Genomic DNA, 27269 nt, shown 5'->3' with positions numbered 1-27269 from the left:
CTCTGAAAAAAGTTGATGGTATTTTGATAGGGATTGCATTAAATGTGTAGATTGCTCTAGGTAGCGTAGACATTTTCACAATATTTGTTCTTCTAATCCATGAGCATGGAACATTTTCCCATTTCTTTGTGTCTTCCTCAATTTCTTTCATGAGTATTCTATAGTTTCCTGAGTACAGATTCTTTGCCTCTTTTGTTAGATTTATTCCTAGGTATCTTGTGGTTTTTGGTGCAATTTTAAATGGGATCGAGTCCTTAATTTCTTTCTTCTGTCTTGTTGTTGGTGTATAGAACTGCAACTGATTTCTGTGCATTGATTTTATATCCTGCCACTTTACTGAATTCCTGTATGAGTTCTAACAGTTTTGGGGTGGAGTCTTTTGGGTTTTCCACATAAAGTATCATATCATCTGCAAACAGTGAGAGTTTGACTTCTTTGCCGATTCAGATGCATTTTATTTCTTTTTGTTGTCTGATTGCTGTGGCTAGGACTTCTAGTACTATGTTGAATAGCAGTGGTGATAGTGGACATCCCTGTCGTGTTCCTGACCTTAGGGGGAAAGTTCTCAGTTTTTCCCCATTGAGAATGTTATTCACTGTGGGTTTTTCATCGATGGCTTTTATGATATTGAGGTATGTACCCTCTATCCCTATGCTGTGAAGAGTTTTAATCAAGAAAGGACGCTGTACTTTGTCAAATGCTTTTACTGCATCTGTTGAGAGAATCATATGGTTCTTATTGTTTCTTTTATTAATGTATTGTATCACATTGATTGATTTGTGAATGTTGAACCAACCTTGCAGCCCAGGAATAAATCCCACTTGGTCATGGTGAATAATCCTTTTAATGTACTGTTGGATCCTATGGCTAGTAATTTGGTGAGAATTTTTGCATCCATGTTCATCAGGGATATTGGTCTGTAATTCTCCTTTTTGATGGGGATTCTCCTTTGTCTGGTTTTGGGATCAAGGTAATGCTGGCCTCATAAAATGAGTTTGGAAGTTTTCCTTCCATTTCTATTTTTTGAGACAGCTTCAGAAGAATAGGTGTTAAATCTTGAAATGTTTGGTAGAATTCCCCTGGGAAGCCATCCAGCCCTGGACTTTTGTTTGTTAGGAGATATTTGATCCCTGCTTCAATTTCCTTGCTGGTTATGAGTCTGTTCAAGTTTTCTATTTCTTCCTGTTTCAGTTTTGGTAGTTTATATGTCTCTAGGAATGCATCCATTTCTTTGAGATTGCCTAATTTTTTGGCATATAGTTGCTAATAGTATGTTTTTATAATTGCTTGTATTTTGTCGGTGTTGGTTGTGATCTCTCCTCTTTCATTCATTATTTTATTTATTTGGGTCCTTTCTCTTTTCTTTTTGATAAGTCTGGCCAGGGGTTCATCAATCTTAATAATTCTTTCAAAGAACCAGCTCCTAGTTTCGTTGATCTGTTCTACTGTTCTTTTGGTTTCTATTTCATTGGTTTCTGCTCTGGTCTTTATTATTTCTCTTCTCCTGCTGGGTTTAGGCTTTATTTGCTGTTCTTTCTCCATCTTCTTTAGGTGTAGGGTTAGGTTGTGTATTTGAGACCTTTCCTGTTTCTTGAGAAAGGCTTGTATTGCCATATACTTTCCTCTTAGGACTGCCTTTGCTGCATCCCAAAGATTTTGAACAGTTGTTTTCATTTTCATTTGTTTCCATTAATTTTTTTAATTCTTCTTTAGTTTCCTGGTTGACCCATTCATTCTTTAATAGGATGCTATTTAGCTTCCATGCATTTGAGTTCTTTCCAACTTTCCTCTTGTGATTGAGTTCTAGTTTCAAAGCATTGTGGTCCAAAAATATGCAGGGAAGGATCCCAATCTTTTGGTACCGATTGAGACCTGATTTGTGACCCAGGATGTGATCTATTCTGGAGAATGTACCATGTGCACTAGAGAAGAATGTGTGTTCTATTGCTTTGGGATGGAATGTTCTGAATATATCTGTGAAGTCCAACTGGTCCAGTGTGTCATTTAAAGCCTTTATTTCCTTGTTGATCTTTTGCTTAGATGATCTGTCCATTTCAGTGAGGGGGGTGTTAAAGTCCCCTACAATTACTGTATTATTGTTGATGTGTTTCTTTGATTTTTTTATTAATTGGCTTATATAATTGGCTGCTTCCATGTTAGGAGCATAGATATTTAAAACTGTTAGATCTTCTTGTTGGATAGACCCTTTAAGTATGATACAGTGTCCTTCCTCATCTCTTATTATAGTCTTTGGTTTAAAATCTAATTTGTCTGCTATAAGGATTGCCACCCCAGCTTTCTTCTGATGTCCATTAGCATGGTAAATGGTTTTCCACCGGGGCACCTGGGTGGCTCAGTCATTAAGTGTCTGCCTTCGGCTCAGGTCATGATCCCAGGGTCCTGGGATCGAGCCCCTCATCGGGCTCCCTACTCCACAGGAAGCCTGCTTCTCCCTCTCCCACTCCCTCTGCTTGTGTTCCCTCTCTCGCTGTGTCTCTGTCTATCAAATAAATAAATAAAATCTTTAAAAAAAATGGTTTTCCACCCCTCACTTTAAATCTGTAGGTGTCTTTGGGTCTAAAATGAGTCTCTTGCAGACAGCATATCAATGGGTCTTGGTTTTTTATCCAATCTGATAACCTGTGTCTTTTGTTTGGGGCATTTAGCCCATTTACATTCAGGGTAACTATTGAAAGATATGAATTTAGTGCCATTGTATTGCCTATAAGGTGACTGTTATTGTATAATGTCTCTGTTCCTTTCTGGTCTGTGTTACTTTTAGGCTCTCTCTTTGCTTAGAGGACCCCTTTCATATTTCTTGTAGGGCTGGTTTGCATGAAACCTCTAACTTATTTAAAGGTCGGAAGAAATCTTATTTGAAGTAGGAGCTCCTTCTGGAAGGAGATTTACTGGAGTTAGGAAAGTTATTTTTTGAGTTGAATAAAGGGGGAAGAAAATCCCAAAGTGACAGGTTCAAGTCATATATTACCTCTATTTCTAATAGGATATGTCTCCTTCCTGTTGGAGATCTTTTTACTGTGTGAAGTTTACTCACTGGAAAAAAGATGGATTTCCCTGACTTCATTGGGGGAATGGAAGAGAGGTAATGGAGGAGGGAATTTAACGTATGGGCTGCAAAACTGACTGGGATGGGCAATGGAGAAGAGGATCCAGCAAGCCTCAGGAAATGGAATAGAGCTTTAAGGAGGTGATGGAAACAAAAGAGTTTTCCTTTTAGGAGACTAGGTGCCAGTCCCTGTTTATACACTGATGGAAGGTCAGTGGAGGGAAAATAGATAAGGAAAGGGATCATGGAAAACAGCAGGTCTAAATTACTTGAGATGTTAATGATATGGGTCATTAGGGAAATTCTAACCAAAACCCACAATGAGGTATCAATCCACATCTACCAGGATGGCTCTGGGGGAAAAAAGTATTGACAAAGCTGTGGAGAGATTGGAACCCTCATAAACTGCTGATGGGAATGTAAAATGGGACAATGTAAAAAATAGTTTAACAATGTGGAAACCAGTTTAGTAGCTCCTCAAAAACTTAAATATAAAAATGCCATTGGGTCCAGCAATTAGCTGGGTACACACCCAAAAGAATTGAAAACAGGACTCAAACAAACATTTGTACACCAATGTTCATAACAGAATTATTCACAATAACCAAAAGGTAGAAATAACCCAAGTATCTGTTAACACATGAATGGATTTTTTTAAAATGTGATACATTCAGGGTGCCTGAGTGGCTCAGTTGGTTAAGTGTCTGGCTCTTGATTTGGGCTCAGGTCATGATCTCAGGGTGGTGAGATTGAGCTCTGCATGGGGCCTTGCACTGGGAGTTGAGCCTACCTAACATTTTCTCACCCTATCCCTACATCCCTCTCCCACCACTTGTATGCTCTCTCTCTAAAAATAAATAAAATAAAATATAATGTGACACAGTCATGCAATGGAATATTATTCAAATATAAAAAGGAATGAAGTTCTGATACATACCACAAGATGGGTGAAACTTGAAAACATTATGCTAAGTGATTAAAGCCAGACCCAAAGAGATACATATTATCATTCCACTTATAGGAAATATCTAGAATATGCAAGCTCATAGAGACTGAAAATAGATTAGAGGTTGCCAGGGGCTAGGTGGAGGGGGAAATGGGAAAATATTGCTTAAGGGGTACATATTTTCTGTTTGGTTTGATTTTTTTTTTTTAAGTTTTGTATGTCCAACTATAAATAAGTCACAGAGACAACAAGTACAGCAGAGGGAATATGGTCAAAAATATTGTAAAAACTGAAGCACCTGGGTGGCTCAGTCAGTTAAGCGTCTGCCTTTGGGTCAGGGATGATCTAGGGTCCTGGGATCGGGCCCAGCATCAGGCTCTCTGTTTGGCGGGGAGTCTGCTTCTCCCTCTCACTCTCCCTCTGTTCTCTCTCTCAAATGAATAAATAAAATCTTTAAAAAAATATTGTAAAAACTGCACAGTGATAGGTGGTAGCTACACTTATCATGGTGAGCATTGTGTAATGTATAGAGTTGTCAAATCACTATGATGTATACTTGAAACTAATATAACATTGTATGTGAACTATACCTCAATAAAAAAGGTTGGTTTTTTTTTTAAAGATTTTATTTATTTATTTGACAGAGAGAGACACAGCGGGAGAGGGAACACAAGCAGGGGGAGTGGGAGAGGAAGAAGCAAAGAAGCCAGCTTCTCGCTGAGCAGGGAGCCCAATGCGGGGCTCGATCCCAGGACCCAGGGATCATAACCTGAGCTGAAGGCAGACGCTTAACGACTGAGCCACCCAGGCGCCCCTCAATAAAAAAGGTTTTATAAATAGATAGTGGTAGGAAATACAAAACCTTGCAAATTTACTCAACTCCACTGAATTACATACTTGAAAATTATTAAAATGGCAAATTTTGTGTTACATACATTTTACCACTATATATATACACCAAAAAACCTACAAAGTGAGAGATTTTGTCCAAATTCCAAAACTCAAAATTTTTCCTCTGTTATACTATTTCAAAATTTCATGGAGTTTTCTATTGATGAAGCTAAAACAGTTAGTTTGAGTAATCTTTGTATAACCAACATACATAGTATTCATGTTCTCCTATTACAGGATTTAGGGGTTCCCAGAACCTGATTGTTCCACTCTACACAGAATAATACTTTCTCTTATCAAGAATCTGAAAATTGGGGCACCTGGGTGACTCGGTCGGTTAAGTGTCTGCCTTCAGCTCAGGTCATGATCCCAGGGTCCTGGGATCGAGCCCCGCATCGGGCTCCCTGCTCCGCGGGAAGCCTGTTTCTCCCTCTCCCACTCCCCCTGCTTGTGTTCCTTCTCTTGCTGTCTCTCTCTCTCTGTCAAATAAATAAATAAAATCTTTAAAATTAAAAAAAAAAAGAATCTGAAAATTATTAGTCCCCTAAGTATTAACAGATGAAGGAAAGAATGATTGAATTTCCTGTAGAGAGTAGAGTCTTACGGTCATAACCAAATTAGCAAAAGCAGTTTTACTTGCCTACCAGATAAAACAGAACTGTTTTAGCAGTTTTTTTAGATTTTTTTTTTTTTTTTTTGAGAGAGAGAATGAGAGACAGAGAGCATGAGAGGGGGGAGGGTCAGAGGGAGAAGCGGACTCCCTGCCGAGCAGGGAGCCTGATGCGGGACTCGATCCTGGGACTCCAGGATCATGACCTGAGCCGAAGGCAGTCGCTTAACCAGCTGAGCCACCCAGGCGCCCTGTTTTAGCAGTTTTATCAGTGACCTGAGTATCCACTGAAAATGAGCACAAAGGGGCTGAATGTTGGGAAACATAGAAAGTAGAGGTATCCCCCAGCCACTGGCCTGGAATAACAAATAGAATCATCCAAACAGACAAAAGAGAAGACAGTGAGTAAAAGGAGAAAAAGGAGCTCACAGGGATCAAGATGGTACACGTGGCTCTGACCTTGGGGGAAGGTCTGGGAGAATGGCTGTTGCTGTGAATGTACTGGACTTGTTGCCTGTGCCCGTGCAGGAAAATAATCATGGAGCCACTAGCCCAGACCATGAGGCCCAAGCATGTGAGGTCAATTGTAGAAAATATGACTGGAACTACAAACTTGAAAAATTGGTCTGGATATGGGGCACCTGGGTGGCTCAGTTGCTTAAGCATCTGCCTTTGGCTTAGGTCATGATCCCATGGTCCTGGGATCAAGCCCCCCATCGGGCTCCCTGCTCAGCAGGAAACCTGCTTCTCCCTCTGCCTGCCGTTCGCCCTGCTGGTGAACTTTTTCTCTTTGACAAATAGATAAATAAAACCTTAAAAAAAAAAAAGAAGGGGCGCCTGGGTGGCTCAGTTGGTTAAGCGTCTGCCTTCGGTTCAGGTCATGATCCCAGGGTCCTGGGATCGAGCCCCGCATCCGGCTCCCTGCTCCGTGGGAAGCCTGCTTCTCCCTCTCCCACTCCCCCTGCTTGTGTTCCCTCTCTCGCTGTGTCTCTCTCTGTCAGATAAATAAATAAAATCTTTAAAAAAAAAGAATATGTAGTCAAATTATTGTGTTTAAAAGTCGGTGTAAATATTTCCTCTTTGTTAGGTTATTTCTTTATTTTTATTTTTATAAATTATATTATAAAATATCTTTTGAACACAAATTTAGCCAAAATATTTGATAACTATAAAAATGATAAGAAAAATACATTTAGAGCAGTCTAACTTTCATAGTGTCTCTGTTCCCCTGCTCATTCTTCAAAAAATAAGGCTAAGTGTATGTGACCTTCTAGTACTTTTTCTGTTTACTGAACAGTATGTCCTGGACATGTAGCAATAAAGAGAACTCTCTGATCATGTCCATTGCTGCCTAGTGCCCTATTGTGAGAATGTGACATCATTAATTCAATCTCTCATTGATTGGCAGTGGATTGATTCCGATTGTTGTTATTACAAATAATTCTGCCAGAAATCGCTTTGTACTCAGAGATAATTGCTCTTAATTTTCATATTAAGTTGGGAATAATGTCTTTTTAGGCACATAAATTTTCCAGGTGTAATGATAGTCATCCAATTTTCTTCCTTTTAATTAACAAATTTGATACGTTATATTTTTTAAATTTAAGGTATAGTGTGTTACTATGATACATTTATATATTGTAATACGATTGCCTTTTTTTTTTTTTTAAGATTTTATTTATTTATTTGACAGAGAGAGACACAGCCAGAGAGGGAACACAAGCAGGGGGAGTGAGAGAGGGAGAAGCAGGCTTCCCACGGAGCAGGGAGCCCGATGTGGAGCTCGATCCCAGGACTCTGGGATCATGACCTGAGCCGAAGGCAGACGCTTAACGACTGAGCCACCCAGGCGCCCCATGATTGCCACTGAAGCAAAATTTATAATATTACATCATCATAGTATAATATTATTGTCTGTATTCATTACACTGTGCATTAGATTGCTATGGCTTATTTACAAGTTTGCATCCTTAAATACCATCAGTCTTATCCCCCAACACCCATCCAATGATAATCACCATTTTACTTTCTGTTCTTCTATAGGTTTGACTTTTTTAGATTCCACATATAAGTGATGTCATACAGTATTTGTATTTCTCTATCTTATCTCACATAATGTGCTCAAAGTTTATCCTTGTTGCCACAAACAGCAGAAAAGTCTCCTTTCTTATGGTTGAATAATATACCATTGTGTATATATACCAAATCCTTTTTTTTTTTTTTTTTTAAGATTTTATTTCTTTATTTGAGAGAGAGACACAGCGAGAGAGGGAACACAAGCAGGGGGAGTGGGAGAGGGAGAAGTAGGCTCCCACCGAGCAGGGAGCCCGATGCGGGGCTTGATCCAGGGGACCCCGGGATCACGACCTGAGCTGAAGGCAGACGCTTAACGACTGAGCCACCCAGGCGCCCCACCAAATCCTTTTTTATCCATTAGTCTATTGATGGATATTTGGGTTGTTTCCATATCTTGGCTATTGTGAATAATGCTGTGATAACATGCATGTGCATGTATCTTGTTGAAATCCAATTTTCATTTTGTTTGGGTATATACCCAGAAGTGGAATTGCAGGATCATATGGTAGATCTATTTTTAATTTTTTGAAGAACATCCGTATTGTTTTCCATAGTGGTTGGACTAATTTACATCCCCACCAACAGTGTAGAAGTATTCCTTTTTCACCACATCCTTATAAGCGCTTGTCTCTTGTCTTCTTGTCTCTTGTCTCACATTCTAACAGGTGTGAGATGATAGCTCATTGTGGTTCTTATTTGCATCTTCCTGATGGTTAGTCATGTTGAGTATCTTTTTGTGTGCCTTTTGGCCATTTTGATGTCCTCTTTGGAAAAATGTCTATTTTAAAATCAGATTTTGTTGTTGTTGTTATTGTGTTAGTTCTTCCTATTCTAATTCCTTTAGGTTGTTTGATATCTTTCTGATTTCTCAATATGTGCATTTATTACTGTAAACTTTCATCTCAGAGCTGCTTTTGCTGCAGTTCCCCCAAATTTGATATGTTGTATTTTCATTTTCATTTCAAGAAAATTTTTTATTTCCCTTTTGATTTCTTCTTTGACCCAATGGTTGCTTAGAAGTGTGTTGTTTAGTTTCCATACATTTGAAGATCTCCTCACTTTCCTCTTGTTGATTTCTAACTTCATGCCATTGTAGTCAGAGAGGATAGTTGGTGTGATTTTAATCTTAACTTTGCTAAGGTTAGTTTTGTGGCCTAGCATATGATATATCCTGGAGAACGTTCCATGTGCACTTGAGAAGAATGTGTATTCTGCTGTTGTTCTGTTGTTGGATGGAATTCCAACATTTCCCTGTTGGTTTTCTGTCTGGACAATTTATCTATTGCTAATGGTGGGGTATTGAATTCCCCTACTATTATTGTATTATTGTCTCTTTCTCCGTTGAGATCTGTTAGTATTTGATTAATACATTTTGGTGCTCAGATATTGGAAACACATATATTAATGATTGTTATATCTTCTTGATGTATTGACCCCTTTGTCATTATGGAATGACCTTATTTGTCTCTTATTACCACTTTTGGCTTGAATTCTATTTTGTCTGATTTAATGTCTGATATAAAGTCTGATTTAAATGGCTGATTTAAGGGGGCGCCTGGGTGGCTCAGTCGGTTAAGCAGCTGCCTTCGACTCAGGTCATGATCCCAGGGTCCTGGGATCGAGCCCCGCATCGGGCTCCCTGCTCTGTGGAGAGCCTGCTTCTCCCTCTCCCTCTGTCTGCCGCTCTGCCTACTTGTGCTCTCTCTCTCTATCTCTGTTAAATAAATAAATAAAAATCTTTAAAAAAATAAAAATAGAAAAATAAATGGCTGATTTAAGTATGGCTACACACACTGGTTTTGTTGTCGTTGTTACCATTTGCTTGGAGTTTCATCTTCCACCCTTTCACTTTGAGTTTATGTTTGTCTTTAGAGCTGAGATGAATCTCCTGGAGGTAGCATATAGTTGGGTTTTGTTTTTTAAGCTATCCAGCCACTTTATGCTTTTTGATTGGTGAATTCAGTCCATTTACATTTAGGCTGATTATTGATATATGAGAACTCACTACTGCCATTTTATCTTTTGTTTTCTGGTGGTTTTGTACTACACTTTCTTTTTCTTTATGTTTCTGTTTATCTTTTCAGGTTGGTGATTTTCAATGATGATTTGCTCAGTTTCCCCTTTTTTAAATGTTTTGTGTCTTTGCTCTGGACTTTTGTGGTTATGATTAGATTTGTTTAAAATGTCTCAGGTAAAATACTGCTTTTTCTACAGTTAGCAACTTATCTTTATTTGCCTATATAGGTTCTGTTATTTTCCTCCTCCCCTTCTATATTTTTGTTGTCACAAATTATCCCTTTTTATCCTGTGAGTTTGTTATGAAGTTGTAGTAGGTATAGTTATTTTTAATGCTTTTTTCCTTTAACTTTTGTGCTATAGGGGGCGCGTGGGTGGCTCAGTCGGTTAAGCATCTGCCTTTGGGTCAGGTCATGATCCTAGGGTCCTGGGATCGAGTCCCACGTTGGGCTCTCTGCTAAGCGGGCAGTCTGCTTCTCCCTCTCCCTCTGCCTGCCACTCCTCCTGCTTGTGTGCTGTCTCTGTCAAATGAATAAATAAAATCTTTAAAAAAGCTTTTGTGGTATAATTGTTTAACACTCTATTCTAAAATAGAATTACAATTTCCTTATTCTGTCTATTTATCTATCACCTTACTCTAAGTTTTGTATACTTTTGTCCTTTTGTTTCAGGTGGAAGAGCTCCTTTCAACATTTCTTGTAAGGCAGGTCTAGTGATGGTGAACTCCCTCAGCTTTCAGGTGGTCTGGGAAAGCCTCTATTTCTCCTTCCTATCTGAAAGGTAACTTTGCTGGATAGTGTATTCTTGGCTGGCAATTTTTATTCTTCAATACTTTGAATGTGTTATTCCACTCACTCCTGGTCTATAGAGCCTCTGCTGAGAAATCGCCTGGTAGTCCAAAGGGAGAGCCTTTGTAAGTAACTTTCTTTTTCTTCCTGGATGCCTTTAAGGTTCTTTCTTTATCATTGACTTTTGACGGCTTCTTATAATGTGTTTTGGAGAGGATCTTTTTGCATTGAGATAGTAAGGTAATCTATTAGCTTTGTTAACTTATATGTCTAGTTCTTTCCCCAGGTGTGGGAAGTTCTCAGCTATAATTTCTTTAAATAACCTCTCTGCCACCTTCTCTTGTTCTGGTATACCCCTTATTTTTATGTTGGTTCTCCTAATGGAGCCTGATAGCTATCATAGGGTTTCTTCATCTTTTAAGAAAAATCTTAGTGGGCGCCTGGGTGGCTCAGTTGGTTAAGCAACTGCCTTCGGCTCAGGTCATGATCCCGGAGTCCCGGGATCGAGTCCCGCATCAGGCTCCCTGCTTGGCAGGGAGTCTGCTTCTCCCTCTGACCCTCCTCCCTCTCATGCTCTCTGTCTCTCATTCTCTCTCTCGCAAATAAATAAAATCTTAAAAAAAAAAAAAGAAAAATCTTAGTTCTTGCTCCTCTTCCACCTAAATAATGTCTATGGTTCTATCTTCTAGATTGCTTATTGTCTCTTCCCTCTGGTCTGATCTATTTCCAATGCGTTCTTCTTCTCATTTATTGAGTTCTTCAGCTTCAGAATTTCTGTGTGGTTCTTTTGTAGAACTTCAGTCTCTTTGGTTAAGTACTCCTTTTGTTCATTAATTTTTTCCCAAGTTCATTGAATTTCCTTTAGTTTTGTTGTAACTCACTGAATTTCTTCATAATGGCTATTTTGCTTTCTCTATCAGTTAGATCCCAATCTCTGTGACTTTGAATTTGGTTGCTGGAGATCGTCATTTTCTTTTTGTGATACCATATTACTGTGATTTTTCATAGTGTGTGATATGATGTGCCTCTGCTAGCTCATTTGAAATAGCAAACATTTATATAAAGTTTTGTTTACTTTGATTTTAACAGTTCAACAGGTTGGGAATTAGAGGCCTTTCTTTTGTTTTCCAGCAGGTGGCGCTATAGCACAAGGTTTTGGTTTCTCTTACCTGCGCTGCCTCAGGGCTATACGGTAGATCCTTGAACAATGGCGGGGAGGGCTGTTAAGGGTGGTGACCCCCACTCAAAGATCCACTTAAAACTTTTGACTCCCCCAGAACTTAACTACTAATAGCCTACTGTTAGCCAGAAGACTTACCGATAACATAAACAGCCGATTAAACACATTATTTTGTATGTTTTAAGTATGATATACTGTATTCTTATAACAAATTAAGCTAGAGAAAAGATGTTATTAAGAAAATCATAAGGGGGGGGGGCGTGCCTGGGTGGCTCAGTCGTTGAACGTCTGCCTTCAGCTCAGGTCATGATCCCAGGGTCCTGGGATCGAGTCCCACATCGCGCTCCTTGCTTGGCAGGAAAGCAGGAAGCCTGCTTCTCCCTCTCCCACTCCCCCTGCTTGTGTTCCTGCTCTCTCTGTGTCTCTGTCTGTCAAATAAATAAATAAAAATCTTTAAAAAAAAAAAAAGAAAATCATAAGGAAAAGGAAATAAATTTACAGTACTGTATGGTATTTATCAAAAAAATTCTGCATATATGGGGCACCTGGGTAGCTCAGTCAGTTAAGTGCCTGCCTTAGGCTCAGGGCATGATCCTGGGGTCCTGGGATTGAGCCCCACGTTGTAGGCTCCCTGCTCAGCGGGGAGCCTGCTTCTCCCTCTGCCTCTGCCTGCCGCTGTCCCTGCTTGAGCTCTCTCTCTCTCTCTCTGTGTCAAATAAATAAATAAATCTTTAAAAAAAAAATTCTGCGTGTAAATGGATCCACGCCCTTCACACGTGTTGTTCAAGGGTCAGTTGTATTTGTGTGCACGTCCCATCTCCATTCACTGTGCCAAACGGGTCACGGGCACTGCCACTGCTCCTGGAACCCACCCGGGTCACAGGCACCAGCAGCTCTGCTCCTCCAGTTCTGCCTCCAATCCTCCCACCTTCAGATGTATAGGTATGTGAATCTCTCTAGCATGCTGGTGTGCTGTGCAGAGGAATCTTGAGTTATGGATGTCCTGCTGGTTGGAAATTAAAGGGGAAATAAAAGGAATGGTTCATGCTTCTGTGATGCCAACTCACTCCCCAACTTTCTTTTTTAGTCTCTAGGTTCCTCTGATTCAATAAGAACAACCTCTGACATCTCCTCTAAATTGATGAATGCCTTGCCACCTGCTTCCTGACCTTTAACAAAAAACTCCAAGTCTTTTTCTAAACCCTGAGATTCATCTCAAACTCAGCAACATTCAACAGAATAACACTTTATTTCTACATTGTCTTCTAAGCACCACTAGGCATATACCATTTTAACAGATCGGCCAAAACTGTTCTGTCTTCTTTCTGAAGAATTCATGTATGCATATCATTGATTATGTTTCATTTTTGATGTTCTTAAGAACTATTTCTACATGAAATTTATAAAATCTTGCCCATAGCATTCATTTCCATGCTTAACTGTAAATTTAGTGCTTTCCCTTTCAGTAATCAGAGATGAATATTTCTTAAAATACGCTGACAAATAGGAAATCAGTATCCAGTACATACTGAGTAAACAAGAGTAATGTTAACATGTAAATAAGATACAATGGAACAGGAAGGATTAAATTTGCCTATCGTGCAGCTTAAATAAAAAAATTAACAACAGGAAGGCAGACAAAAGGAAAAAAGACATTAGCCAGCAAGAAAGACAAGGAGAAAGAAAGAACAACAACAACAACAACAAAAGTAAAAGAAAAAAAGATCCCCCACACTGTATTGGAATTATTTGGGGAAAAATTATTAGATATTTTCATAATTCATTATTAAGAAATTGTTATATTCCCCAGTGTTGTCTCACAGATTACCCATATATGCTGATGGAGAATTAGCTCAAAGTCAGGTCATAAGGACAGGCATATAGATCGATGGGACAGAATTGAGAATCCAAACACAGACTCTTGCATTTTGGTCAATTAATTTTTTTTTAAGATTTTATTTATTTATTTGACAGAGATACAGCGAGAGAGGGAACACAAGCAGGGGGAGTGGGAGAGGTAGAAGCAGGCTTCCCGCGGAGCAGGGAGCCTGATGCGGGGTTCAATCCCAGGACCCTGGGATTATGACCTGAGCCGAAGGCAGACGCTCAACGACTGAGCCACGCAGGCACCCCTTGGTCAATTAATTTTTAACAAAGGTGCCAAGGTAATTCAATGGGGAGAGGATAGTCTTTTCAACAAATGCTTCTAGGACCATTGGATATCCACATGCAAAAACATGAGTTTAGATACTTAACTCACAAGATAAAGAATTAACACAAAATATATTATCGACTTAAATATACAATCGAAAGCCTCTAGGTAAAACATCTAGAGGAAACGTTGGATAAATGTTTTGTGCTTTTTGTGCTAGGCAAAGATTTTGTAGGTACACCATCAAAAGCATGATTCATGAAAAAGAAAAGATAAAATTCATCAAAATTGAGAACTTCTCATCTTTCAAAGACATTAGAAGAGAATAAAAGGCAAGCCACAGACTCAGAGAACTAACCTCAGGAGGGTGACTTGTTTTCAGGATATATTAAGGCTCAATAAGAAAAGTGAGAAAAGGAGTTGAAAGACATTTAATCCAAGAAAATATATAGATATCAAGTAAGTAAATGTTAAAATGCTCCACATAATTATTTATTAAGGAATTGTATATTGAAACCACAAGATACTGCTTCACACCCACAAGCATAGCTATAATTAGGCAATTCTAAGATTTTATTTATTTATTTGACAGAGAGAGCACAAGTAGGAGGAGTGGCAGGCAGAGGGAGAGGAAGAGGGAGAAGCAGACTCCCTACTGAGCAAGGAGCCCGATGCAGGGCTCCATGCGGGGCTCCATGCGGGGCTTGATCCCAGAATCCCGGGATCATGACCTGAGCCTAAGGCAAGCGCTTAACCATCTGAGCCACCCAGGTGCCCCTATAATTAGGCAATTCTAAGTGTTCCCAGGGACATGGCAAAGCTGGAATGTTGCTGCTGGAGATGGAAAATGGTGCAGCCCATGTACCAAGCAGCTTTAAAGTTTCTTAAAATGTTAAACATAAACTCACCATATAACATGACCCAACATTTCCACTCCTAGGAATCTACCAATGAAAATGAAAAATTCCTGTCCACACAAAGATTTACATGTGAACGTTCATAGTAATGTTATTCATAACCAAAAAGTTAATACAATGCCCATAAAATAGTGAAGGGATAAGCAAAATGTAGTATATTAATAAAATGGAATATTATTCATCAATAAAGGGGAATGAGCTGTTTATATAAACAGCAACATGGATGAATCCCAAGATAATTATTCTGAGTGCACAAAACCAGACAAAAAGGAGTATATACAGTTTTAGTCCATTTATATATACAAGTTGTAGAAAATGAAAAATAATCTATAGTGACAGAAAGTGGATCACTTGTTGCCTAGAGAGGAGGTGTTGGGGAGGTTTTCTAGGGTAATGGACAAATTTGTTATCTTAATTGTAAGGGTGTTTTTGCAGGTGTCTACATATAACATACCATGCCCAGTTGAACACTATAATTATAAACAATTGCGTGTGTCATTTATACCTCAATGCAACTGCAAAAATGTGAATTAAGTTCAAAAGTACATTTGCACATAATATGACATATGCAAATAAGCAAATGATAAAGAGTTAAGGGATGAAATTGTGAAGATTGTAAAATGTCTTAATCGACACACTGGGATAAAAGCATCATAGGAAAAATGACAGGATATAGATGAGACAGAATTGTGTGTATGTGTAGGTGTATGTGTATGTGTGGGTGTGGGTGTGGGTATAGAAGAGAGAGGGAGGGAGACCATCCTAATTTCGCTAGAACCAGGATGAAGTTTAGGCATTTCAGAGTTCAGACATGCAGATTTTCCCAGCCAGAAACCAGACACCCTGCCTGCCTCCTCCTCACCTACCTCATCCCCCTGCCTCACCCACCATGTGTCTTCCTGCTGCGTCTCTGAATTTCTTCCACTATCTCCTACCTCACACTTGAGGGCTCTGCAGCCCGAGAACATCATGGACTTTCCTGCCACAGTGTTTCTGCTCCCTCCACAGATGCACCTTCGTCAGGTCGTCCCAATTTTCCTTCCTTCCTTTTGGGACTCCTTTTCACCATATTGTGCTACCTCCATTTCCATCTTCCTTCTTTATTGATGAGGAAGCAGGAGGCAAGCTGAGGAGAAAGCACAAGCTGACACCCAGCAACCTTCCCCCCCAACACCACCCCTGGGTGGGATATGTGTGACATTCCTCCAGGAAACTCCCAACTGTCTTAATGCTTTGCTAGCGTGAAAAACAACCTTAGCTTGACAGTTTCCATCTCCCGGATCCTGAGGGTCTTCTTTAGCATATGAAAGTCCTTTTGGACACCTCCCTTTTTACTTACCTCCCCCCCAACTCTCAAGTATATAATCAACCATTCCTCAAACCCTAGTGACGCAGCTCTTTCTGCCCACAGGTCCTGTTCACCATGCTTTAGTAAAACCAACTTTTTTGCACCAAGGACATCTCAAGAATTCTTTCTTGGCCATCAGCTCCAGACCTCACCAACATTCTAAAACTACATAATTTATTACACAATTATTATTCAATGCCAATTACAGTGAGGCGCTACTTTTGGGGACATAAAGATTTAAAAAATATGTCTTCCTATGCCAGGTTATACTTTTAGCTATTTTGTGCTTTCTTTTTTATAGTTCTTTTTTTAAGATTTTATTTATTTATTTGAGAGAGAGAGACAGTGAGAGCGCGAGCGAGCACAAGTAGGGGGGAAGGGCAGAGGGAGAGGGCAAAGCAGACTCCCCGCTGAGCAGGGAGCCCAACGCCGGGCTCCATCTCAGGACCCTGGGATCACGACCTGAGCCAAAGGAAGACGCTTGAATGACTGAGCCACCCAGGCGCCCTGCTATTTTGTGCTTTCTGTTTCTTGTTTCCTTTGATTTTTAGGTGTTCTCAATTTGATTATCTATCTTGCTACTAATTAAAAAAATTTTTTCTTCCTCTTTTTTGTTTTTAGGCTTACCTTTTCCTACTAATATCCTCTGCATTTTTTTATAAAGCATATCTTATTTCTGGTGGCTTTTTTTCTTTCCTTATCTCCTTAATTATTTTTCTGTGCTTATCTTAATTTCATTATTCTTTTCCTCCCTTTGTTGTTTAATATGGACTTTTTTTGTTTTTTGTTTTTTTTGGATTGTGTGCTTCCTCCCTCTCTTCTTACCCTGGGTGTATGAAATCCTGTCTCCTGTGTGCTTAGAGGAAGGGATACAGTTCAGCCATATGCTGTTAGATCTGGTGAGTGTGTAGTAACAAGGGGATCAGGAGGACAATCCAGCTCCCTCCACAGTAGGTGGCCCTGCTGGTCAGTTTTCATCTTTACATGGCCGCAGAGAAGCAGCACTGGGCAGAGGTGTGTCTGTCTAACCCAAGTCATAGTCCCCCAGGTCTGCAAGATGAGAGGGGATGGTATGATAGCCCAGGGGCCAGTGATCAGTTTGACTTGCTGATAATCCTCAAACCCTCTAGACATCACAGTCTATTCTAGCAGTAAATGAGGTAGCTGCTGCCTGCCAGGTGATTTAAGTGAGCAATTAAAGTGATTTTCTTAACTCCTCCCTTCCCGGCAGCCTTTAACTTGCATTCAGCCAAATCTAAGATAGGCCTTGCTTGCTCCCAGGGTTTTCTCACAGGGCTTTGCTAGTTTCTAGAATCTAAGTTTCTTCTAACTTTTAATCTCTCTGTGGTGATTTTGGGACATAGCCAGTTGCCCACCTGTCAATTCCCTGAAAGTGTCTTGAAATGGCTACTCCATAATTCCCTCTAGTCTAGTCTGATCCTCCCCTCCCTATTGCTGCCACACCATTTTTGGGAGGCTTTTCACCTTCTCTTGCTGGAACATGCATTTCAATTTGACACATAACTGAAGAAGACCTACCAAGTGCCAGGTTCCGTGTAGACGGCTGTGGGCAACGTTATAGATGAAAATCCTCGCCCTCCATTTGATTAAATTCCATGATGGAGGCAGGGAAGTGATAAACAAAAGCAAGGTAAATAGGTAGAATGTTGAGCTTGCCCAGTGGTGATGAGGGTTAAGGAGAAAAATCAGCAGATGAGTGAATGGGGACTTTCAGGGCATAGCTTCAAATTTTAGAAAGCATGTCCAGCACAGCTCTCACCATGGAGATGTTTGAACAAAGACCTGACAGGAATGCAGGAGAGCTGGGTGGGGAGGTATACTCCATAAAAGTGATGTAGGAAAGACGTTATTAGGGTTCGAAGCCCACGGCCAAGAAGGAATTCTTGAGATGTTTTTGGTGCAAAAAGCTGATTTCATTAAAGCACGGGAACATGACCCGTGGGCAGAAAGAGCTGTACTGGGGCCATGAGGAGTGCCCATTATGTACTTTCAAGTTGGGAGGGGGTTAGGGATAGCGTTAAGTCTCTAAGGAATTTTAGAAGCAAGGTTTCCAGGACCTTGAGGGGGCTAGCTATTGTTGGGAAAAGGTCATACCATCTAATAAAACCTTAGTCATGAGACCCTTCAGATGTATATCGGTGGGCCATATGCTTGGGGGATGATTGCCAACACGTATCTTGGGGGTTTAGAGATAAAGGAAGTTTCCAAAGGAATTTTTATACATTAAAGTAGACTTACAGGATTGGGGGTTGGGCGAGGTCAGGCTGGGACTGCCTTTTGCCCTTAGCAAAGTATTAACATCAAGGCAGTTGAGTCCCTAAAGGAATGTCACTCTGCCTGTTTCAAGGACTTCTCAGTGGGCTATAGGTAGTAAGGAAATTTTAATTTTTCTTCTGCCTTTGTTTCCCACATCAAAAGGAAGAGCTTATAAAAGAGATGGGAAAGAAGCTGCCGGATCCCAGTACTATGTGTGCCCAGTGAGGCTCAAGCAGCACAAAGGGGTGAGAAGAGGAGCTGAAGGGGACAGGACGTGGGGCCAGGTCAATAGGGTCTCCGGGCTACTGTTACGAATCTGGCTGTTACTCTAAGTCAGTACTCCTCAGAACATGGTCAGAGGACACTGCCCATCTCCACTCTCCACAGCAAGGCTAGTACATAAATAGTAAATGATCATTTGGAAACCATTAGAGCAAGTTGACTGAGTTTAAATCTAATGACATCAAAAGGTCTTCCATTTTGTGTAATGGCTTTTTTTGTTAGTAAATGGCTAATTTGTTATATTTCTAGTAAGTCATTTTATTGCATCTTGTGAAAGTGTGTCCATTGATGTGGTTTTGGAATATAGGTGAGGTTCGGTGGGGTGAGGTTCAGAGCCGACGACTGAGAGAATTTCTGAGGCATCTTTGGTACAAAATGGTGGTTTTATTAAAGCACGGGGACAGGACCCGTGGGCAGAAAGAGCTGCTGCACGAGGCGGTTGAGGAGTGGTGATTATACACTTGAAAAAGGGAGGTTTCAAAAGAACTTTCATATGCTAAAGAGGACTGACCTACAAGATACCAGAGGCCTTGCCATTGTCAAGTTAAGGTTGTTTTCCCCTCTAGCAATGTATTAACCTTGAGATAGTTGGGAGATCCTTGGAAGAATGTCACACATGTCCCATGGGTGGGGAGAGTAGGGGGAGGTTGCAGGTGTCAGCTTGTGCTTCATCTTCAGCTATTCTTCAGCTAGCCTTCTGCTCCCTTATCATCCATGACACATGGGAAGGAATGAGGAGGGTGGAGATGGGCAGGTCCTTCACCAGAGGCAGTTGGGAAGCTCTGCCCTCAGTGACTGTAGGGTCCTCAGGGCGTTCCACAATGACAAGAGGAATGAGTCACACTTGGTTATAATATGGCCCCTCTAGTGGCTATTTTTGAGAATAGGCTGAAGGCTAGCTGGAGGAGAGGCCCGTCAGGAGTTAACGTCAATAATCCAAGATTGAGAGAGTGCGGACTGGGCTGAAAGTCCTGGCTGTAGAGCGGTGAAGGAGGTTTGATTCTGGACACAACTTGAAAGTAGAGGGAAGATGGGCAATGATTATGTTGCTGCACCAGTCCCTTGTTGAACACAATCCCTTTGTTCCCCAAATTCTTCCCTCATCTTCTGTGGAATGGTCTCATTCCCCATGAGTCAGGAAATGGAAGTGCTGAGTTTCATAGAATCTCTTCCTGTTGCCTTTCTTCCTACTCAGTACAGGACAGTCCCCCACCAGCCAGATTTTCAAACCAGGAGCCTCACACCATTGTAACTTCACCTTCACACTGTCCTTACATTAAGTCTCTCAGATATGATGTACTTTCTCAACATAAAGATAAGCACCAATTTCTCTCTTCCCATTGAAATGATCTTTGTTCCAGTCCCTGTGGGCTCTTTGCTGGACTAGGAACCTCTCCTCTGGAGTCCTGGGGTATCCTCTGATTCACCAGCCTGGGATTGACACGGGAAGGGGGGAACATTAGCCTGGTTCTCTGCCACACTTGCGATCCACAAATCTCAGGGAATTAGGAAGTACTAGCAAGTTTGTGTGTGACTCAAGACAAAACTTGGCCAGAATGTATGTGAGACTAACACTAATCTTTGTATTCTCCTTCAGTGTGAGTGTTGTCACATTTCACTGCAGAAATACTAGTGTGTTTGATTGTGGCCGATTGCTCCAGCCCCAGGGATATTATCTCATAATATATTGGAGAGCTGAAGCTAGAGCAAGATGGAGATCCCATCAGGGATTCCATCAACAGGAAGATTTTATCCAATCACGTCTGTAAATCCATCATTGACCCCCTACCTTATAAAAGGGAGGAGCCAGTGCAGAGTGAGTCTCGCCGCAGCTCACCTTTTGGCCCAGGATTGCCCAGTTTGAAGTTCAATCTTCCTGAGTAGGTGAGTTTCCAGAATGAAAGGGAAATTTCCAGTTTTGTGCATGTGTATGTGGGTATAATTATTGGGGGAAAACTCCTAGGAACAAAAATACGGTGCTTATTCAGGCATTAGGTGTGGTGTCTCTCCCGGTTGGATGGGGGCCCCCCAAATATAGGGCGACCAGATCGGGTGGAAATCAGTGGCCTGGGAGGTGAAAGGAGTCACCTGAGGCGGAACAAAGGTGATAGAAGTTTATTGAATACACTGTAAGGCAGCGACGGGCAGCTCAGCAGAGGAGAGACTGCTTGCAATAAAGGAAGGTGAGGAGCTACGGTGATGGATAGAATTTTCTGGTTTTTTGGTAACTGTACCTGGTTGTAAGTAGCTCATTGATTAGTTAGGGCTTTTGGATAATTTGAGGTGAGTTGCCCAATGGGCCCGTCCATATTCAGCTAGGGGATCGCCGTGCTCCTTTCTACATTCCATTGCTCAAGCCTGGTGCGGAAAAGCGGCCTCTGCTCTATTGGGGATGGTTTATTTTGCCAGATGCTGTGGTTCAGTAGGGATTGATGTTGTGGACTCTGGAAAATTCTGGCGGGACTGAAAGAGTTCTCCCCTAGAAAGCATTTTTGTATGGCTCTGTTGTCTTGTTAATTTTGTTTCTAGTAAGACTTTTTTTTTTTAAGATTTTATTTGACAGAGAGCTTGAGCACAAGCAGTGGGGAAGGACAGTGGGAGAGGGAGAAGCAGACTCCCTGCTGAGCAGGGCTGGATCCCAGGAGCCTGGAATCATGACCTGAGTCAAAGGCAGACACTTAACCGACTTGAGCCACCCAGGCGCCCTTCTAGTAAGACATTTTTATGGCATCTTGTTGAAGTGATGGTCCAGAGCGGATTGGGGTGGGGGTGGGGGCTAAGAGTCAAAGGGTAAGTATCAGCTATTTAGCATACCCTTACTAAGTGCTTAAACCTTAGGCTAGGTAGGGTCTGTCCATGTGCTTTACATAATATTAACTCATTGAGTTCCAGTGACACACTGGGAATTCTGTGACAGGTGGGGACCTCATGGGTAATTTGCCTGGGCCAAACAGCTTGTTTCACATTGGAACCTGGCAGTCTGATTTTGAATTCCAAGGTCTTAATCACGATGCCCTACAGTGGTGTCCCTGTGGGATTGAGTACTTGTCTACAGGTGTGACCGTGTGGTTTGTGTGTGCCTGGGGTGGTCCTGAAAAAGAACTTGTGGGGAGACCTAGATGAAGAGATCTTCAAGGGGAATAAAAGGCCAGTGTGCCTAGATGGGGCTGGAGGGGTGAGATGGCCCGGGCAAGGCCTCCGGAGACCAGGAAGGACTTGGTACTTCTTCCTGAGGGCAAGGGAAAGTAAAATGGGGTGTGACTCCAGGAGATTAGCATTATACTAAAGTCATCTGGATTAGGTAGAGGAAAAAATATATTCCATTTTCTTCTGTGTGATTCTGAATTCATCTTTACCTCATTTATAGATGGGATCAAGGTGGTTAATCCTGTCAGACTACCAGATGAGGTTGATACTGCGAAATATCACCTTAAAAATCAGTTCATTTTCTGTGCCCATGTAATACACCAATTCCTTGTCTTTTTGTTTTATAGTATGACATTTTTTAAAAAGATTTTATTTATTTAATTTTTTAAAAGATTTTATTTATTTGTCAGAAAGTACAAGTGGTGGGGAGTGGCAGGCAGGGGGAGAAACAGACTCCCGGCCAAGCAGGGAGTCCAGTGCTGGACTCGATCCCAACCAGGGTTGGGATCGTGACCTGAGCGGAAGGCAGATGCTTAACCCACTGAGCCACCCAGGCGTCCCTAAAAGATTTTGTTTTTAAGTAATCTCTACACCCAACATGGGGCTCAAACTCAGAACCCTGAGATCAAGAGTCACACACACTACTGACTGAACCAGCCAGGCACCCCTAGTATGAAATCTTGAATTCCTTACCATATATAAGATTGAAAAGAACACAAAAATAGACAAATTACGTAGAAAATAGATTTAGTTTTTTGAATTGGGGTATAATTGATAATACCACATTATATTAGTTTGAGGAGTACAACATAATTCGATATTTATATTGTGATCACCACAATAAATCTAGTTAATATCCATCACCATACATAGTTACAGTTCTTTTCTTGTGATGAGAGCTTTTTGTTTGTTAGTTTTTTGTTTTTAAAGTTTTATTTATTGAAGTAATCTCTACACCCAACATGGGGCTCAACCTCATGACCCCAAGATCAAGAGTCCCATGCTCTTCTGACTGAGCCAGCCAGGCACCCCTGTGATGAGAACTTTTAAGATTTACTCTTAGCAACTTCCAAATATGCAATATAATATTAACTATAGTCACCATGCTGTTTACTGTATCTCCATGAAAGTTTGTAACTTTTGATACCCTTCACCCATTTTGCCACCCCGGGGTCCTGGGAATCAAGCCCACATTGGGCTCCTGGCTCAGCGAGGAGCCTGCTTCTCCCTCTCCTCCTGCCTCTCCCCCTGCTCATGCTCGCTCTCTGTATCTGTGTCTCAAATGAATAAATAAAATCGTAAAAAAACCACAATGAGATCATATGGTATTTATCTTTCTGTCTCTGTCTGATTTATTTCATTTAGCCTAATTTTTTTAGGGACCTCCATATTGTTTTCCATAGTGGCTGCACCAGTTTACATTCCCGTCAACAGTGTACCTTTTCTTCTAATCTTACCTACTCGATCTTCCAAGGGTTGTGCCTATAGTTGCCCAAACAATATGGTTTGCAAGTAGAAATAAATATTAAGTAAGGCAAACTCAACTTCATCTGTACTGCTGCCTGAATAAACATTTTTACAAAGACTTACAGATGACTAACATACAGATGGAAAGATGCTCAACATCACTCATCATCAGGGAAATACATATCAAAACTACAGTGAGATTCCACCTCACACCAGTCAGAATGGCTAAAATTAACAGCACAGGAAACAGGTATTGGCAAGGATGTGGAGAAAAAGGGAACCTCCACTCACACTGTTGGTGGGAATGCAAGCTGGTGCAACCACTCTGAAAACAGTATGGAGGCTCCTCAAAAAGTTAAAAATAGTTACCCTACAACCCAGCAATTGCACTACTAGGTATTTACCTGAAGGATACAAAAATACTGATTGAAAGGGATACATGCACCCTGATGTTTATAGCAGTATTATAGCCAAATTATGGGGAAAGCCCAAATGTCAAGGGCAAAACATTTAAGAATTTTTTTCTATACTCATTTTGTAAATGCCTTATCACACAATGGAAGCTCCCTTCTCCTAGTTTACTAAATATCTTTCTTGGATTGAGTACTGACTTTTATTAAGCTTATTTAATGTATCTACTACTAAGATGATAGTATATTCTTGAAAATCAATAATGTGGTAAATTACATTGCTTTTTGAGATTTAACCCAAATTGTATATAGAAGATAAAATCCACCTATTCATGATGTATTATTTTCCTTATATATGACTGAGTTTGATTTTCAGATATTTAGTTAAGGATTTTTGCATCTATGTTCATGAGAATTACTTCCTAGTAGTGTTCCTTTGTACTAGTAAGGTTTATCAGTAAGCTTGATTAATTAATTAACCTCATTAAGTAAAAGAGGAGTGTCTTTTTATATGCTCTTGTATAAGACTAGTGTTATTTCTTTCTTAAATGTCCCATAAAATTCACCAGTGGAGTAATACGGGCCTGAAATTCATTTTCTTTTTTTTTTTTTTAAATCATTCCAGTGATAAAATTAAATCTCTCTCCTATTTGTAGCTTAAGTTTTTAAGCATCCACCACTATCCACTCTATGTAACATTTGACTGTTGTCTAGCTAGTAAAAGAAGATCAGAAAATACATCTCATATTTATAGATGTCCTGATTTTGTTTTGAAACAGATCTCCAGAAACACAGGACTTCAAACTGAATCCAGGAAGTTGAGTCTCTGATAAATATTACTAGTCATTTCTGTGTGAACCATCCATGGATGATCCTGGGTCAAAAAATAAAAACTTTAAACCCAGCCAAGGACCTGCTCTCCAAAAGGCAGAGGACATTTCTGAGTTCCAGGACCCTCGGCACAGCTTATTTCAAAATTGCAACAACTCACGTGCAAAGCAGGAACTGCAAAGACTCTATAAATCATTTTACTCGTGGCTGCAGCCAGAAAAACACAGCAAGGATGAAATTATTTTTCAAGTGGTCTTGCAACAATTTATGATCAACAGGCACTGCAGTGATTGGTCGACTTTGAAAAAGAAATGGGAATCCAGTGGCAGAAATTTTGAGAAATTCATGGAAGATCTGAGTGATAGTTCTGTGAAGCCACCTGACTTAGTGAGTAGAAGGTTCTTTTTATCCTGGAGTGAGGGGCCAAAAAGAGTAAGGAATAAGTAGTCAGTAGGAGATAGCTGGAAGTAGAGAAAGAAGTTATTGTAGATGCAGTTATTTGTCAGATCACACTATTCCTCACCAAGGGAAATTTTTCGCGACCAAAGTGAGCAAAAATAAAGTGTTATAGTCATTCTTTCAGTGGGACATAATATAGGAACCAACATATTTATTTCATTGAGTTTCATTGGAGAGATGGTGGAAGAACTCACTGAAAAGTTGTCAGTTGGGCAGAACCTCAAGGATGAGAATGCCTGGACAAGAGCTGGATCTTCCATCAGAAAACTTTAGTATTCATATATTTTTTTTAAATATTTTGTTTGAGAGAGAGCCAGAGCAGGAGGGAAGGGTAGAGGGAGAGGAAGAAGCAGACTCCCCACTGAGCAGGAAGCCCGATGTGGGACTCAATCCCAGGACCCTGGGTTCATGATCTGAGCAAAAGGCAGATGCTTAACTGACTGAGCCACCCAGGCGCTCCTTCATCGTTTTTCATTAGGAAAGACACATTAATGAAGACTATATAAGTGATCATTGTTTTTTTGTAACAGGTCCATGTCCACATGCAGGGACAGGAAGCCCTCTTTTCTGAGAATATGCCCTTAAGAGAAGTCATAGTCCATCTAACAAAACAGCTGTCAAAAGCATCCCCAGCAGAGACAAATATGAGGATGCCCTCCTGGACTCCCCAAGATACTTCCTTGGAAACAGGACAAGGTGAGTGGGGTAAGCCAAGGTACTAGAGGGATGTTGTGTGTGGACTCCTTCTTGGGTACAACTTCACTGAGTCACTTTATCCCCACACAGGAGATAAAGATAAAAAAAATGGAGACAACATTTATCACATGAATGACAGTATTACTAGTCAAGGCAATGAAATACCTTCCCTGCTCATTATCCAGGAAGAGGACTGTCCTAGGCTTGAAGAGGACAGTGTTTCTTTGAAGAATCTGCTCAGCTCTGGAAGAGCAGGTGTAGGCACATCCAGGTCCAAGGAAGGGTCCCTGAAGGGACCCTCATATCAAGATGTCCTTATAGAGGGGGGACCAGGGTTTCTCTCTCAGTCAATCCAGGTCACCCCTGAGCCTGTTCCTACCCACCAGAGAACTGAGGGGAGCTCCACATGTGGGGGACACCAAGGAAGATGCCATGAAGCCCACAACTCATACAGATGTGAAAAGTGTCCCAAGATCTTTAGGTATTTCTCTCAGCTAAAAGCCCATCAGAGAAGACACGATAACGAGAGGACATTTACTTGTGCTGAGTGTAACAAAGGCTTCTTCCAAGCATCAGACCTACATGTGCATCAGAAGATTCATGCAGAAGAGAAGCCTTTCACGTGCAGCACGTGTGAAAAATCCTTCAGCCACAAAACCAACCTCCTGGCACATGAGAGAATCCACACAGGGGAGAAGCCCTATGAATGTTCCCTCTGCCATAGAAGGTACCGCCAGTCGTCCACCTACCACCGCCACCTGAGGACTCACCAGAAAAGTGCCTTCAAAGGTGTTCCTTCCACACCAGAAGCTTCCTCGGGTGCAGCCCCAATGGAATGATACATGAGTATCAATGCAAATATGTATATTTCCGTAGTACTTCCCTATTTAGAACATAAACTTTCCTGATTATATTTTCCATTTATTGTCTTCACTAAAAAGTTTAAGGAGGAATTTCTCAGTTCAGTAGAGTATCTCAGGTGCCTAGAAAAGTGGCTGACAAATTTCAAATAAACAATATCTGTTGAATAAATGAAGCTGTAATGTTGGTACTATTACTTAATCCCGGAATGTTCAACTCCAGGACACAAATAGCTCCCAGTGGTCAAGTGATGCTTTCCCTCCTGCTCCCCTGTGCTCTGTCCACACTTTTTATATCTCTCCTGGACCACATGCACCTAAACTGGGAAGTGAAAGCAGGAACCTGGAAAGGGAACTTTTATATTTAAATGATATAATCAGGGGCACCTGGGTGACTCAGTTGGCTAAGCGTCTGCCTTCAGCTCAGGTCATGATCCCAGGGTCCCCAATGTAGCCCCACGTTGGGCTCCCCGCTCTGTGGGGAGCCTGCTTCTCTCTCTGCGCCTCCCTCCCTACTCTGCTCTCTTGCTATCTCTCAAAATATTTTTAAAAATAAATAAGGGGCGCCTGGGTGGCTCAGTCGTTAAGCGCCTGCCTTCGGCTCAGGTCATGATCCCGGGGTCCTGACATCGAGCCCCGCATCGGGCTCCCTGCTCCGCGGGAAGCCTGCTTCTCCCTCTCCCACTCCCCCTGCTTGTGTTCCCTCTCTCGCTGTGTCTCTCTGTCAAATAAAATCTTTAAAAATAAATAAATAAAAATAAAATGAATGATAAAATCATTTACTTCACTGGAAATATTAATAGCTAAACTGAACCTGAATGAAACTGAAAGTTGCAGAGTGCTATTTGA

General features: G+C 41.0%; 1 protein-coding gene across 1 annotated transcript; it reads left to right on the top strand.

The window, feature by feature from the left end:
- Window positions 1-5994: 5994 nt before the first annotated feature.
- On the top strand, window positions 5995-26399 carry ZSCAN4 (zinc finger and SCAN domain containing 4). The gene is made up of 4 exons (XM_021682270.1): window positions 5995-6138; window positions 24418-24792; window positions 25395-25560; window positions 25651-26399. Exons 1-4 carry the CDS (start codon window positions 5995-5997, stop codon window positions 26397-26399), a joined length of 1434 nt encoding a protein of 477 aa, XP_021537945.1.
- Window positions 26400-27269: the final 870 nt, after the last annotated feature.

This window comes from Neomonachus schauinslandi, chromosome 16 (assembly GCF_002201575.2).
Source record: "Neomonachus schauinslandi chromosome 16, ASM220157v2, whole genome shotgun sequence".
Classification (NCBI taxonomy): Eukaryota; Metazoa; Chordata; class Mammalia; order Carnivora; family Phocidae; genus Neomonachus; species Neomonachus schauinslandi.
The sequence above is the reverse complement of the archived record's forward strand: the minus strand, read 5'-3'. Positions and strand labels throughout refer to the sequence as shown.

What these genes read in the sequence shown, in the direction of transcription:
- ZSCAN4 (XM_021682270.1), top strand. Translation starts at nt 5,995, where the DNA reads ATGGCTGTTGCTGTGAATGTACTGGACTTGTTGCCTGTGCCCGTGCAG. An exon ending in ACTACAAACTTGAAAAATTG is followed by an intron (nt 6,139 to 24,417) that starts GTCTGGATATGG and finishes AAATATTACTAG; the next exon opens with TCATTTCTGTGTGAACCATC. An exon ending in TTCCTTGGAAACAGGACAAG is followed by an intron (nt 25,561 to 25,650) that starts GTGAGTGGGGTA and finishes ATCCCCACACAG; the next exon opens with GAGATAAAGATAAAAAAAAT.